This window comes from Mustela putorius, unplaced genomic scaffold (assembly GCF_011764305.1).
Source record: "Mustela putorius furo isolate JIRA1106 unplaced genomic scaffold, ASM1176430v1.1 tig00003972_pilon_pilon_pilon, whole genome shotgun sequence".
NCBI lineage: Eukaryota > Metazoa > Chordata > Mammalia > Carnivora > Mustelidae > Mustela > Mustela putorius.
The window spans coordinates 15,627,711-15,643,380 of record NW_025422115.1 but is presented as its reverse complement, the minus strand read 5'-3'; the positions used below and the strand labels follow the sequence as shown (position 1 = coordinate 15,643,380).

Below are 15,670 nucleotides of genomic sequence, written 5' to 3'. Positions count from 1 at the left end.
TCCGAGACACCGCCCGCGGCGCGCGCAGAACCAAGGCGAGCCGGGCTGTGCGCCGGGACCCTCCTCCCGGAAGGCTGCCGGGGCTCTTCTGCTGCCCTGGGTGGGGAGCAGGCAGGTGTGCGCCCCCCCCCCCGCTCGCTCCGCGACCCGCAGCGGCCAGCCCGGGGCGCCCCAGCCAGGAGAGGAGTTCCCGAACACCGCCCGCCCAGCGCGTCTTGGGGCGTGAACGCAGAATCCTTGTAGCTGAAAGGAATAATCAAATATTTATAAGATTTCCTGCACGACGCTTCACAATAGAATATACTTCTTATCTAGTCGGAAATTTGCCAGAAAGTCATAAATAATTGAGACAGCTGTGATTAACCTCCCAGAAACCATACCAGAATTCGCAATTAAACATTTAATTGAAAAGTGTCTTTTGCCCCCTCGTCCGGGAGGGGAGGGGGGGTGGTTGATGGAGACAAATGCCGGCTCCGCCCGGCTAGGGAGTTTGCGAGAATCCGGCCTGGAGTTCCGCGGCGCCCCGCGACTCGCATGGTTTCTTGTGTCTCTCGAGTTCCCTCCTTTAAGGCGCGTTTGGCGCGGCCATTGATTTAAGCTCTAACTCCCCTGAGTTTTACGACTCCCAAACTCTCCAGGGATCGGGGAGCGCGGCGCGCAGGTGAGCGCCGGCACATCTCGTTCCAATCTGCGGGGACGAGTGCCACCCACTGGCTTTCTCCTGCGGCGGGGGCCGCGTCTCGGGTCTCCCGAGGCTCCGGAGCCACAGGTGGGTCACGCCGCGCCCAGGCGAAAGGCCTCTGCTGGGGCCAGCCTGTAAAGCTGACGGTGTGAATGGGCACAGCCGGGGCAAAAGCAACTATTTCGCTCGGGCATCAGAGCCCAGAATCTAAGCCAAAGAGGAAAAAAGCTGTCCGCGGCCCGGCAGCGATGACATTTGAGCGCCCAACTCGGTTGTCCAACCGAGTTTCCTGCTCCCGGCCGCAGCTCGCTTTCCGGGGAGCCTGGCAGGGCTCGTCGTCTTTCTGGTCGCCCAACAGGATGTCGGGGCTGCAGCTTCCTGCCCGAAGTTCCGGAGCCTCTCCCAGGCTCCAGACACTCGGGGCCTCTGTGACCCCCCCCCATCCCTGACCGCCACCCCTGTTAAGCCCAGGTCTGGACTTCACCGGCCGGACCAGCCTGCCCCTTCGTCCGTCCGTCCGTCCGTCCGTCCTACCTTCCTCCCTTCCTTTCTTCCTCTTTTCCTCCCTTCCGTCCCTCCCCCAGCTCGGAAACTTGGGTCCTTTCTTCTAGATCTCCTTGCCAGCCTTCTAAATTCTTCGTTCTCAATAATCTGCAAAGAGATTACTCCTCACCGTCCCTATTCTTGCACTGCTCTCTCCAGTTCCCACACCCTGACACAGGGGTTCTCCCGCCTTCTGTATTCAAACCACCCCCTTATCCAGTTTCCCGGTGAGGAGATTCTCAGCCTTACTGAACCCCTGCCCCCTTGCCCACTCCCTGACTCACTCTCCTGCCAGCTCCTAACCTTCTGGACAAAGGCCCCACTCACCTAACACTCCTGCCTTTCTTTCCCGATTGCTGTGGGGCCCCAAACTTGCTTTATAAATTGAGCCAACCCCAAATCCACGTCTGGATCCCAAAGAGTATATCCTTGTGCCCTTTCTCTCTGCCATTACTACTCTCAGTCCAACTGCATTTATCTTCATCAACAAGGTGCTAGTCTGTAATTGGTCACCCAATCCCCATTATTGCACTGAATCCCAGTATCTTGAGGAGAGTTTACCTTTACATCAATCAGACCCATATTTAAAAGCCTCTAATCTTCCCTACATCAGTTTAATAAACTCTGAATTTCCTGCTTAGAACTTCTCTTCAAATAGTTTATTATTCATTCATTGTTTCCTTTCCAGCATGCTGCTATTCAGCTAATTCTCTTGCTCTCTTTGGTCACCATTTTTATGGGAAAACACAGCTAACTAAATGTAAGGCAATGTATATCCTCCCCTAGGCAGCAGTGGTAGAATCTGAACATTTTCTAGAGAACAATCTTAGACAATGTCTCGTTTAAACCCAGTATTTGCAGCTCTGAGCTTTAAGTCATCCCACATTCAAAATTGAAAGGCTGATTTCTGTTCCACAAACCCATTAAATATTAAAGTTCATTGGGAATACTGCCACAGGGACTCTGAATTTCCCAGAATTGTGCAGCCTTTCAATATGTATTAAATTTTGTGGTATAATGGCCATAAAGTTTTCCATCTCTGGGAATCCCTTTCCTGCCTCAATTACATAGAGCTATCCAAATTATTAGATAAATCTTCTGGAAAAAAATATTATTCTAAAGTGAATCTAGTTAAATAACTCCCATTTTCCACCTATAGCCCCTTTTCATTGAACTGACTTTTTACCACACAATGGGGTTTCTCACTTACAAAGTTCAGTAAGCATAAAATACAAAATTTGTGATTGTTACAGGTAATTTAATTTACAAGGAAATCCCAGCTGTATTACTGAACATGTTTAAAGATGACCTGGGAACCAGTAAAACTGATATTTATTAATGTGGCTAACAAGCCATAGATTTGACACCTCACCAGCGACCATTGTAATAAGGTTTCAAAGTCAAAGCCTTTCCCCAGTGTAACCCACATGGGAAATGGTCTGCCCTTTCGGGCGGCTAGCAGCAAACTGCAGGAGAAGAGCTTGTCATGTTTTCTACAGTAATACAGACAGTTTCAGGCATCCTGATACACAGTAACCACTTTTATCTGGGTAATTTCCCAATATTCAAAATCAGCACACTCACATAAATATCAAAAAGGGGAATTAGATATCTGATCCAAGAGTAAGAGTTCACTGTAATTAGATAGGCAGATGTTTCCATTCATAGCATTAAATAGTCTGTCAAAAGCAAAAATTCAGAGCTAATGAACAATATGTATTAATGAAATTCTTTGCTCAAGAACTTGTTTCCTTTTTTAAAATGACAAAACCCAATAAGCCGGATTAATCAAAAGTTTTTTAAAATTAAGTTTTCTTGGAAGTTTAGCCTCCTATCCAATGGCCAGCCAGAAGGTAAGAGGAAATATCTGTATTTCTGTTTGGGAGGGAATGGTCTCAGTTAAGGGAGTGAAGCCTCAAAGAACCTAACTCTGATGATTAAAACCGTTTCTAAGCACTTGAGAGGTAAAGCTGGTCCTCATTAACTCTACAGATCTCCTCCCTTATCTCTAAGTTTGTGCCACTATTTCCTAAATCCCAAAGAAAGGGAATGTTCTCTTCAAATTTTGTGCTGGCATCACCTTGACTTTGAGGAAGTAAAACATAAATTTGGCTTGATTTGCCCACCTCCCATTTTCTTTCAATAATTGACTGCCAGCCCTCCAGCTTTCCTTTTCTAATGGGGGCTCAGGGTTGGGGACTGGGTGGGGTCATGGAATCCTGCCATCAGCTCCGCTGAAAAACCTACAGTGACCTCTGGCCATCTGAGCAGAACATAGCTTCTTAACAGAAGGCACCTACGAGCGGCCACAACTGCCCCACGGACACATTTTTCCTTACCAGACTCTACCTGAGCCATCCCCTATTCAGGGCATTTCCCTCTTTCAAAACAAATCCTGTACAAAGGAGGATATACTTGCGGGTCATTTATCTCGAGGGACAAGGAAGCAGAAACCCAATGCCAGAGATTCTTCAAGAGTAGTGGTTTGACTGGTAGGGTGGCAGCTTCCTGAGTCCACCAAGTGAGGCCCGGTCTGAGGAAAAGAACTGTCCCAGGCTGTCAAAGGGTTAAATATTTGTTAAGGGTAAAACCTGAGCCTCCTGTTTTTTGTGCTAGCCCGGGGGCCTGCTGGAGATTCAGTATCTCTCGCTTATTTCCTGCGATCACTAAAGCCCGTTTTCAAGAAAACAAGTCGCAGGGGTTTGAAATGTCACACCAAGTGACCTGGGCACAGCATATCCAGGGGCCATTCCCAGCCCCCTCCCACCCGGGCCATTCCCCGCCCCCTGCATTTAGGCTCTGGAAAGAAAATAAACCAAGGACACGCCAGACTGGTTCTGGGTGGACTTATTTTCCCGGCCAGCCGCGATCGTAGCGGGGGCTTGTTGTGGCTCCTTCAGTGTATCGCTTGCAGGTGATGCCAAATGCAGATAAGGAGCCGCCGCCCGGCCTTCTCCTCTGTCTAGACGGGGGAATTAATAAATGCAGCGAGATTGATCACGTCGCGCATCCACTCTGGGGACAGCGCCGAGGGTGACCCGTCACAGGCCCCCTGTCCGCTCCGGGGACTTGGCCGGAGTGGCAGGCGGGCGAGACGCCCGGGGCAGAGGGGTCTGCGTGGGGGAAAAGCACAGGCAGGGCCCGAGTGCACCGGCCGAAAATGCAGCAAGGGACCGCAGACTCGGTCCTTGGCCGGCACCAGGCTCCACCCGAGGCAAAGCCGAGGGAGCAAGACGCCCTCGCGAGCCTAACTGCAGGCGGGAGTCCGCCGAACTGCCGCCAACCAAGCGTCGCAGGTTTCCCGCTCAAACGAAGTCTCCCCACCTGCCCCGCGGGCTTCAGTTGCGAAGCGCGAGGGACCGTGGTGGAGGGTGCGCGATGCCGAGAGCCGCCCGAAGCAGGGAGCGCGCCCGGGCTTCCGGGAGGGCCGCGGCACTTTCCGCCCGGGCAGGAACCGCCTGGGGGCGCACCGACCCAGCCCCGCCCCCCCACGCGGCGCCCAATCCCCGCCGGGCCCGCCCCCGGCCGTGCGGGAGGCCTCGGAGCAGCGGCGCGCGAGGCGCGGGCACGAGCAGCTGGACCCACCCCCGGGACCCCACAGCGGGTGTCGCCGGGCCGCCTTTTCGTTACACCGAGCTCCCAGCCCCAACCTGCGGCCGGCCGGCCCTCCCGCTGCGCCCACAGCACACAGCAGCAGCATCGCATTGGGTTATTATTTTTTTTTTTATTAAGATCAAAATATCCATCCCACTGTGAACTGGCCGTTCTCACAATAAATAACAATAACTTACGTTTTGTTCGGCAAAGGCTCACACACTCTGTCCTCCGTCGACTGATAATTTAAAACATTTTCAAGGAAAGTCTCGTTTCTACTTTTTTCCGGCAATCATGCGCTTTGGGGATTCAGTGTCTGTTCCATTTGGATTGTCCCCGCCTAGAGCCCGGACAAAGCCGCCGGCTTTGGGGTAGGAACCGGCCTGAACGAGCTCGGGGTAGCCCCGCGCCGGATGCGCCCCGCCTGTTCTCCACGCGTGGGGGGCGTGGACAGAGCGGCGCTGGCCACGCGGAGCGAGGGAAGAGGAGAGGGCAGAGCTAACGCTAGTAAATCCCAAATTCTGGTTTTGAAAAAATAAAAGTTCTCGAATTAGGGCTCTCCGGTCTGGTGAAAGCAGGTTGTATCCTGGAGCTTTGGGCTGTCCTGACCGCTTCTCTCTCCTCTCTCATTAAATAACAATAATAATAATTACAAAGGCGAGAGAGTTTTCGGAGCTGGAATGGCTTGAGCACGGGTGAGTCTCATGCAGGGAGCATGCGAGGTCCGCGGGCTGGCGTGGATGGGGTCCTCTCACGTCTCCACGGGACTCGGCACCATGCTGTTGGGGGTGTCCGGGAGCTGCGAGGACAGGGAGGTCACATCGCTGCCGGAGGAGTTGCCTAGCGAGCCAGACTCAGAGAAGGAGACCTGGGGATGTGCAGACACCAAGAAGAGGAGGGTGAAGAGGCACCGGAGCTGCTGCTCCCAGGCCGAATACTCTGAATCGAGGAGGTCCCTTAGGGACAAACCACCAGCTGGGAGCAAGCCCTTCAGAGATGTGGGCCAGATCCCCAAGAGCTCGCTGGGGTATTAGGGAGGGAGATCTAGTTGGTTAATCTCTCCATCTCCCTTGCGAGTGCTTTAATCCAGCGAGACCTGGTTTAGAGCGAATTATGGGCTAAGGTGCATTTGCAGTCCCCTTATCTATCCCTCCCCCTTGCCTAGAGCTGTCCCCAGCCCCTCATCCCCTGGGAAGTCCCTACATGCCACCTTGATCAACCGGCTAAATCCCACCCCACCCAGTCCTGAGGTCTGGGTGAGTAGGGCAGGACCTCACCAGCTGCTGGAAGGCCGGTTGGTCCAGGTCACTCTGGAGGGCAAACTCGCTGAGGGCTTTCCAAGGTGGCTGGTATGTCTGCACCTCCACTGCGCTGCCCTGCACAGCACTCTCGTGACGGATGGGGCTGCCCGCCACCAGGGGCGTTCCGGTCAATCCCTGGAGGCTCTAAGGGACAAGCGGAAGTCAGGGTGAAAGATGCTCAAGTTAGGCACTGTGTCTCCCACCACGTCCTTGACACTGAGGCTCGAGATTTGGGACCTGAAGCAGTTTGGGGGCTTGAAGCCCTTTTGGGGGAGGCACTCCCAACACCACAACCCGGTAGTCCTCCTTCCCTTTTAAGACACTCGGGCCCCAGAAACCTCCACCATAGTCCAGCCTCAATGCTGGAGCCAACAGGGGGCCAACAGAGCAAAGGACTTCAAGGTTCCCGTTTTTCGGGAGGAAAAGTGTCCAAACCAAGCCATGCCAAGAGGACACAACCTGTCCAGACAGGAGCTGCATAAGCCGCCTCAGGCTCGGAGCTTCCAACTCAGGTCTGTCGCTGGGACAAGATCCGACCTCCGGTACAATGATTAAGCAGCCTTAATCTCCAAGGCAAACCTTGCTCTGAACGCGCAGACACACGCTATTTGGACAATCCAGTTGCCCCTGGATCTCCCCAGAGCGCGCCCAGAAAAGGGCCCGCAGATGCCTCGGCGAGAACTCGGGGCCCTGCCCTACCCGCTCCTGGTGCACAGTCCCTCACCCTCACCGTCTTGTCGTTGTGCTGCTGCTGCTGCAGCTGCTTCATGAGGATGGATTTCTTCTTGTCCTTGCAACGCTTGTTCTGGAACCAGACGCGGATGACCCGTGGGCTCAGGCCGGTCATCTCCACTAGCTGCTCCTTCATGAGCGCGTCGGGCCGCGGGTTGGCGGCATAGCAGGTCCGCAGAGTGTGAAGCTGCTTCTCGTTGAGCACCGTCCGCACGCGGGTTGTCTTCTCCGTCTGTTTGTGCACGTGCGGGCGCAGCGAGGGCTGCCGGCCCGACCCGGGGTCTGCGAGGGCAGGCGGAGAGGTGAGCGCGGGGCCGCCCCCCGCCCGCCCGGTGCCCCGCCCTGAGGCGGCTGAGCCCTCCCAGGACCTATTTCGTTTCTCTTCGTCGCCGGTGATTTCGCTTTATAGTTCCTCTCCCTTTCCAGCTGTGCGCCCTACCCGGCGAGAGCTATGCATTTTCGTCCCTTCCCAAGTCCCCGAGCAGGCAGCCCCGGAGCGCCAGCCGGGCGTGGGAGTCCCGCGCCAGGCCGCTGCGGGACGGGAGTGGCCGCTCCCGGCTGTTCCTCCTCCACTTACCCTACCCTAGGAATGCCCCCTTGGGCCCTTGCGGGACGTAGGAAGCCCTCCGGAAGAAGTCGGAGATTGAGAGGAAGAAGAAGGAGGAGCTCCCGGGACTCTCTGGGCGGGGAAGGAGGCCGACCGGACCCCTGCGCCGCGCCGCTTCGGGATTAGGGGGCTTGTCTCCTGCCCCTAGGGGCCTGCAAGAGCCCTTCCTCCTCCTTCAGAGACCACTCGGACAAGGCCGCGAAGACCTGTCCTGGAGCGCCGATGGGCCTCCAGGGACAGAAGGGGCTCGCCTGCCAGCGCTCGGGCCTCAGCTCCCGGGTCTCCTGTAAGGTCTCCTCCTCTAACCTCCTCTAGATTCCCCGGTGCAACGGCCGCTCACCCTCCCGGCCCGAGCGCAGCCGCTAGCATTCTCGCTTGGCTTTGGGTTCTTTTAGCCCCCCCCCCCCCCCCCCCCCCCCCCCCCGGTAAATAGAGCCTGATGCCCACGGGCCCGCAAGCCAAACCCCCAACAAACAAAAGGGAGCCCCTCTGAAACCCGAGATGTAGTGCACTCGGCACCGGCTTCATCCCGTTTCACACCCCCATCCGATAAACCAGGTTCACACACCCATGGGAAAAAGTCGCACTGTTTGAATTTTTATCCCCCCACGGGCATAACTAGGTCTGGATAAATATTTACAAATAACCCATCCAACCCAATTTCCTCACTCTATAAGGGAGGCAAAACGGGGATCAGAGAAGGAAGGAGCACTAGGAGACCACACAGCATCCAGAGGCTGAGACTGGTGCTCCAGTCTGTGGCTGCCCAGCCTGGGGCACGATCTCTGGCCACTAATGTGCACTCAGATCCCATCTCTGGGCAGCTCCTGATTCAGACCCAGAGCATCCCTGGAGTGTTCTCTATGATCCCGAGTCCACTGTGGCTGCCACACCCTCCTCCCCGAGAAGCACTTGGCTAAGTTGTTCATCAAACTGGGCCTCAAAACACCAACACAGACACCCAGTCTTTGTGGGGGCAGCCAGCTAGCTAGCCGTCTGGCTGGTTGAACTCAGGCCCAGCTCTAGGATGGGAACTGTATTTCCTTACACACATACCCCCAGGGGCAAACCCACCTTTCCTCTCTGGCAATACCACACACTACTTGAAATTCCCCATGCAAACTCCCCAGACGGACACCATTTCAGATTCTGTGGTTATTCACCTTGGTCCGGTATTCCGGGTCATGGAGAACACAATTCTCCACAATACCCCATATGCACACACAATCCCGGTTCGTGGTGTTGTGTCCCACCCCACCATGCGACCCCCACCCAAACACACACTTAGCTGTGTTCCTAGCCACAGTTCTGCACTCAAAAATCCTGGCAAACGGGACCACACCCGAGTGACAACTTTTCATCGGAGCACAAGCACCCCGTACACACAGGCACGCACTCACAACGGCATTGGGCCCCGCGCGCGGCTTACCTGGCAGATGCAGGCCTCGGGCGCCAGGGAGCGGGCCGGGGCTGCGCGGGCTGCCGGCCGCGGCGCGTTCCAGCAGGAGGCCGTGGTCCGCGCGGCAGAGCAGCTCGTGCTCCCGCAGCGAGAACTCGTCGCCGGGCAGCAGCTGGCGGCTGCACACGGAGCAGCGGAAGCACTCGATGTGATAGACGCTGTCCCGCGCCCGCATCACAAGATCGCTGCTGCTGAAGCCCACCTGGCACTTGGCGCACTTGATGCCGAACAGCCTGCGGGCCCAAGGCGCGGTCGGTGTCAGCGAGGAGCCTGAGGCCTGCCTCGCCTCCGGGGCTGCAACCGGCTCCGGGCCCGCGCGCCCAGGACGCTTTGTGGCCCAAAGGGAGCTTGCGGGGACCCGCCCTCGGGGAGTTCGCGGGCCCAGATGCGCACGGCGGCCCACGTGCGGAGCTGGGGTGGCCTTCTCCCCCAGCCGGGGAGCGCGGATGAGCCGCCGCGGGCAGCCCCAGCCCTCGGCAGGCAGTAGCTGAGCCCGGGCTCTCGCCGGCCTCACCTGACATAGTCCCGCTTGCAGTAGGTCTTCCCGTCTCTCACGAAGCACGTGCACGTCTCATCCAGGTACTGGCTGCACTCTGCGCACTTGAGGCAGGCGGCGTGCCACTCCAGGTCGGGCGACACCCGCAGGATAAACTGGTCGTGGATCTGACTCCCGCAGCCCACGCACATGGCCGTCCCGGGCTTCTCTGCCGGGGAAGGGCGCGGGGCCCGCGTCAGGCCAGGCTGCGCGGACCCGGGCGGGCCTCGGCCACTCCAGCCCCAACCCAACCCGCTCGCTCGCTCGCTCCCTTTCAAGAATTGCGACCACAGGGAAAAGTGGGCTTTCTAAACGTCCAAACAACTGAAAACGAAAAAACAAAGTCTTCCGAATTTGAGAAGGCTTTATGTCTCCCCTTCACCCCCCCCCTTTTTTTTTGCTACTAAATTCATTTGGACACAGTCGTTTTATCCATGTATCTTGTAACTGAAAGCTAATACATAGGTGAGAAGAAGGAAAAAAGACATTTAAGCACTGCGGACGCCACCGCATCAATACTGAACGGTGATGTTCCGGCATTTCTGTCCACACACTCCCTCTTACAGCGACTCCCTCCAATCCCAACACAGACACATCAGCTTTCAGCGGAGTCTCTTCTCGTCCTCTCTGACATTTCTTAAATATCCCAGATCAAACTAGAGAAACCTGCCTTTTTCGAAAAGCCAAAAGACAACGCAAGCAAAAAAGCCCACATCCCCAGATCAAACCTAATTGCCCTAGCGCAGAACAGAAGCAGATTTCACAGCCTGAGGTCAGCCTAGCAGCCTAACATTGAGAAAGAATGTTTAATTTTAAATTAAAACAACAGGATTCCAAAGGCTAGGTGGCCTGCAGGGGAAATGCATTCGTTTTGTTTGTTCTCTCCCAGTGTCCTGTCAAATAGAAGCCACTTGTAGAATCCGCTAAACATTCTTCTGCATTAGAAATATTGCATATTAAGCACACACACATACACACCCACACAGAGAGAGAAAGACTTACTCTTGGAATGATCCCCCATAGCACCCAGAAAAGGATAATGAAAAATAATATCCACCATGCAGAAAAGAGATGTGCGCAAAGTGTGCGGCCAGGGGCAGAAGGACGAGGGTCGCGCGCCCAGCCTCGGCTCTTTGGTAACTAACTCCTCCTGCCCCGCTGAGTTGAAGGAGCGATTCCGCACCGGCCCGCACGCAGCATGACGTCAGCACGCACTCGCCCGGGGCTGGAGCTGGGGGCGGGACCTGTGGCGTCACGAAGCTTCCCCAGAACCGCGAGGGATGCGGGGGAGGTAATGGGGACCTGGGGGCTGCGGGGCGGGGTGGCTTGGGTGGAAGGCGAGGGTGACGGGGGATTGGCTGCAAGGAAATGGGCAAACTCTGATTGGCCCTGAGTGAACAATGGAGCGCAGCCCCCTAGTCCGAAATCTACAAGGATCCTCTCTCTTAACCCGGGTCGGGCTTTCCCTGCTGGACCTTGCGTCACCGCCGAGCTGGCTTCGCCGCCACCGCAGCTCTGAGCTTCCTCTTGGACTTGCAGGGCGGTCTCCCAGGCGTGCCCGAGGAGGGTGATGGATACCTGGGGAGTGTAGGCAGGGGGAGGCCTCTCCTTTAAATGTTCCTTTCTTTCACAAATTAAAAAAATAAAAATAAAAATCCACTGTTTTGGAACGAGAGTTGGGTGAAAAGGGCGTCTGTTAGGACATAACCATCACCGTCCAGCCCGTCACCTTTCTCTTCTCCTGCGCCTTTGTCCTCAGGGTCCAAGCTAGAGAGGGAAGTTAGGGAACGACCACTGCGGGGGTTTGGATAAACTCTTTATAGACTTCCCTATCCCCACACCCCGACCCCCGCCTGTGGAGACTTCTCCAAGTTGGAGCATTAGGTGGGTAGCGCCAGAACTCAAAATCCGAAGACGTTTGTCGGATCCTGATTCGAGCATTGACTTTAATTTGGAGATGGGGGCCGGGAAAGGAAGGTTAATTTGACACGGACTCCCTCATCTTTCCCCTAACCGAATAGCACAGCTCCTTCTAGGAACAATGCTGGGGTCGAATGTGTGTCCTACTTCCCAAATAAGCGATTTTTATAACCTCTTTTGTTTCATTTCGCAAACCAAATGCAAAGCAAATAATCAAAAACAAATGTGGTGCGCGGGGTAATTTACTATCTGTGCAGCGGTTCGTGGGTCCTTAGAAAACCCAAGACTTCTGAGCAGAGTGCAACCATTTTTTTTTTTCTTTCAAAGAAATCGCTGTGGGTTTTGTCTGAAAGGGTTCAAAGACTAGCCTATGAATTATAAATAACACCTATCTAACCATGGAGGCTGTTGTTGTTTTCCCGTTAAAAGGTGTACCAGGAACTTGGTGCGCGCCTGGGCGGGACGCGGTGCCCGCCTGTCTCCACTGGAACCCCGGACTCCGACCCAGGTCGGGTCGGCTTGACGGCGTGGTGGAGCGCCGCAGCCCTTCTAATAAAAGTCTAAAGCTGTTTGGCCTCAGGCCTCTAGACTACTCTCCGGAAAATGGGTGCAGCCAAGGGCGCAGGGAGAGACTTTGCGGGGAGCAGGGGCTAGGCCCTCCATGCAACTAAACTAGCTGCCCAACGATGGTCCCCTGCACAGCCCGCGAACGCCCATCCGCAGCCCGCGCTGTGTCCAGCGATTCACTCTGGCTGTCCCGTCGTCGTCCCGCAAGGCTTCTGATCATCCTTTGAAACGCAAGGCTTCTGATCATCCTTTGAGACGTGGTCCTGTCACCAATCTGAAATCACTCTGCCAAGCCACGTCTTCGGTCTTTGGCTACTAGCTCCCAAGGGGCGCCCACCCTGAGTGTGTATGGAGCAGGTCTTGGGCGGTGGGGGCGGGGGCAGGTCTGGGCGGGGTTGGCAATACTTCCGCTGAATGTATCCTTTAAAAAAAAAAAAAAAAAGATTGAGCAGCAAGGGGGAAGGCAATCGGTGCTTGTGTCTGCGCCAGGCCCCTCTGTGACCTAAGATATCTTATTTTACTTTTCAGTCCTTCAGTTTCCTCATCTGTAAAAATAGGGAACAAAATAATAGCTATCTCTGCTTGTAAGAACTAAACTATTCTCTGGAAGAGGCTTGGAATAATACTTGGCATATAGTATGTGTGCAGTAGGCGTTAACTATGGTCATTACTATTATTGGCTATACCCTCCTGTTGGGAGCCTCTGTGTGGTGGGGAGGCCTGTGTGTGGATGTGGAGGGGAGGCCTAACTACGTCTGTATATCACCTGAACATTTCTTTGTATGGCTCCATGTGTATTTGCTCTGTGTGGGTCTGCTGTGGGGTGGACAATCAAAAAGCGTGGCCTGAGTGTGGAGTTTGTATACATAGGTGATGTCTCTGTATCTGGGGGCACAGTCCTGTAATGGGGGGGGCATTAGATGAGTGTCCTGGTGAGCTAGGCTGTTAGCTTCTCTTTCAGGCCACCAGAAGCCTGGCCTGACTCCCAGGACCTGGCCAGGAGCAAGGGAATAATCAATTACTCAAGGAAGAAAGCCACCAGGAGAGGATGGCTCCAGCAGAATCTTAGGCCTTGACTTTAACCCTTTCCTGCCAAGAGGAGAAATTCTTCACCACAGGGTGGGGAGAATTTCTGTGACCATTTTAGGGGGAGGGGAGGCATAGTCACCTCTCCAGGGATGCCAGGAAGCCAAGTCAAGAATTAATATTTGCTCAGCCCCTACCAAGCGCAAATCCCCTGTTACAGCCAGGACTTAAGAGCGATGTTGTGAGGTGGGTAATATCAGACTCATTCAGTCCCCAAGGAAACTGAGGCTTCTGAGCAGACACGACTGTTTCTGGTCACACACTAAGTCAGAGCTGGCATTCACAGCCAGGTTGGCCTGGCTCCGTCTGCCTTACTTCTTTCATTGTGCCCTTGAACACCCACAGCAGTGTGATTCCACATTCACCCCCTTCACCTCTCTGGAGCTGTAAAACCAGCAGCCTGTTCCAAGATCCCTCAATCCCTCAATGTGAGACCTTCGTCTCCTGGGTCACAGCCCCTCCACCCCCCTGGGAGATCAGCGCTGGTGTGGAAGGAGAGAAAACCTCTTCCCCTGGCATAGCCACAGGGCTCCATTAATCTGGCCATGCCCAGTTTCTCTGCCTCCTGGCTGCTCCCAGGCTGCCCTTTGGGGAGAGGCAGGGGCCACACTGCTCTGCACATCCCAGGCTACCACACGCAGGAGACCTGGGTGCCTCTTTTGTTGGGCTCTGGAGCACTGTTTTCCCTTAGTAGGAATAGAGCTTAAGCTCCATAGCTCTGTGTTATCCCGTAAAATTAACCCCAACTGTGACCCTTCTCCTGGGAAGATTTCAGAAGCACAGAGAAGTCTCCCTGAATTTCTTCTCCCTAAATCTCCTCACCCCATCACTGCTGCCTAAAACTCCGCTCACAGTTCCACTGAAAGATCGACTCACTGTGTAAAGAACCTTGAGAAAGAACAGACCAACAGCTGGTCATTCACACTGCAGTGATAGAGGCTCTCACCCTGGGAATGAGACCTGAGGGCCCCAGAGCCGGAGTGGGGGAGGGTCAGCAAAGCAGGCCAGATCACTAAAACAAAACAAAACAAAAACCAACTTGTATTATTCACAGTTTTGCTTACTTAGTCCTCTCATCCTTCCTCTTCCTTCTTCTACAACTCTAGAACTAGAGACATTCTCTTCTGGCCCTGTGTTTGACAGAGAAGGAACTGACTACCAGAGAAGGTGGTCATCCTCTTCCTGCCTGTCTATCCAAGACTAGATCCCAGTTGGGGGGCCCAGACAGCCCGGGCACCTGCATACACGCACGCCCACACGTACACGCTCGCCCACACTGGATTTCCTTCCCAACTGACTTCCTTCCCATTCCACTCGTGAGATCTTCACTGGCACAAAGATGTTTTGTATCTTTGTTTTCATGGAGTCACGTATGTGAGGAGGAATACTGGATATAACCTACACCTTCAGTATCGTCACCATGATGGCTAAAATACTGGCCTCTCGCTTGGGGCCACCTTCACACGCATGATGGTCCTTATCCTCACAATGATTATGGAAAGAAGTTACTATTGTTGAAATTGTCCCTGCTTTACAGATGAGGAAACTGAGGCTTGGAGAGGTTGAGTCATTTGTTCCAGGTCACAAAGCTGGTGGAGCCTATGAATCAGTCTCTCTGCCTGCAGATCCTGCTTATGGAGTCATTGCACCATCTCACCTCCTGATCACTCACAAAGGGAACTCCACAGGCACAACGGAAGCTGATGCTTGTGGAAGGAGCATTAATCTTTACCATGAGTATCAGTAAGGAAACGGAAGCTTGGTGACCTTGTATCCAGCAGGTAAGTAACAGAGATGGAACTGAAAACCAGGGATCTCCCTGCTGGTAACCCTGGGGATGGGCTTCTGCCATTGCCCCTCTGAGGACCAGTCCCATGCCCAGAATCCTCTACTATTCTCCCAAGGCAGTTGGAGATGTTGTAGAGAATAGGCCAAGGAGGACCTCAGCATTCACAGCCTCACCCACCATACAATTCTCAGAGCTGGGTTTTGGTGTAGGAGTTTGGCACCATGCTTCAGAGAAAATAACTAGGGCCTGAGAAAAGGCAGAAACTTGACAAGATTCTAGGCCTCTTGACATCAAACCGGTGTTCTTGCCCCAACCTCTCTTGCCTGCCTTCCACCAAGTCCCTTAGAACACACAGGCACCCCCATGGCATGGCACTGGTGGGTGCCCTCTTTCGCCTTCTGAGCTCTTTCCCTCTCCCATAATGCCCACTGAGCATCTGCTGCAGGCTGGGTCCTGGGCTAATCAATTGCAGACTATCTCATTTAATGCACAGGTTGCATGCCTGTGAAGCCAGCCCTGCCTCAAAGGTAGGTAGGTCTTCAACATTTTTAAAAAGATTTTATTGGGGCGCCTGGGTGGCTCAGTGGGTTAAAGCCTCTGCCTTCGGCTCAGGTCATGATCCCAGGGTCCTGGGATTGAGCACTGAATTGGGCTCTCTGCTCAGCAGGGAACCTGCTTCCCCCTCTCTCTCTGCCTGCCTCTCTGCCTACTTGTGATCTATCTGTCAAATAAATAAATAAAATCTTTTTTTAAAAAGATTTTATTTATTTATTTGACAGAGAGAGAGAGCACGTGCGAGTGCACAGGCTGGGGGAGGGGCAGGCAGAGGGAGAGAGGGAAGCAGACTCCCCACTG

The 15,670-nt window shown here is 54.4% G+C and overlaps 1 protein-coding gene across 1 annotated transcript; it reads right to left on the bottom strand.

Moving 5' to 3' along the window:
- Nucleotides 1–4,935: 4,935 nt before the first annotated feature.
- On the bottom strand, nt 4,936–10,619 carry ISL2 (ISL LIM homeobox 2). Its single transcript, XM_004758488.2, has 6 exons — nt 10,456–10,619; nt 9,433–9,622; nt 8,889–9,151; nt 6,851–7,134; nt 6,097–6,264; nt 4,936–5,687 (listed from the first exon to the last, which is right to left on the bottom strand). The coding sequence occupies exons 1-6, from the start codon at nt 10,511–10,513 to the stop codon at nt 5,571–5,573; spliced, it is 1,080 nt and encodes a 359-aa protein (XP_004758545.1). The 5' UTR covers nt 10,514–10,619; the 3' UTR covers nt 4,936–5,570.
- Nucleotides 10,620–15,670: the final 5,051 nt, after the last annotated feature.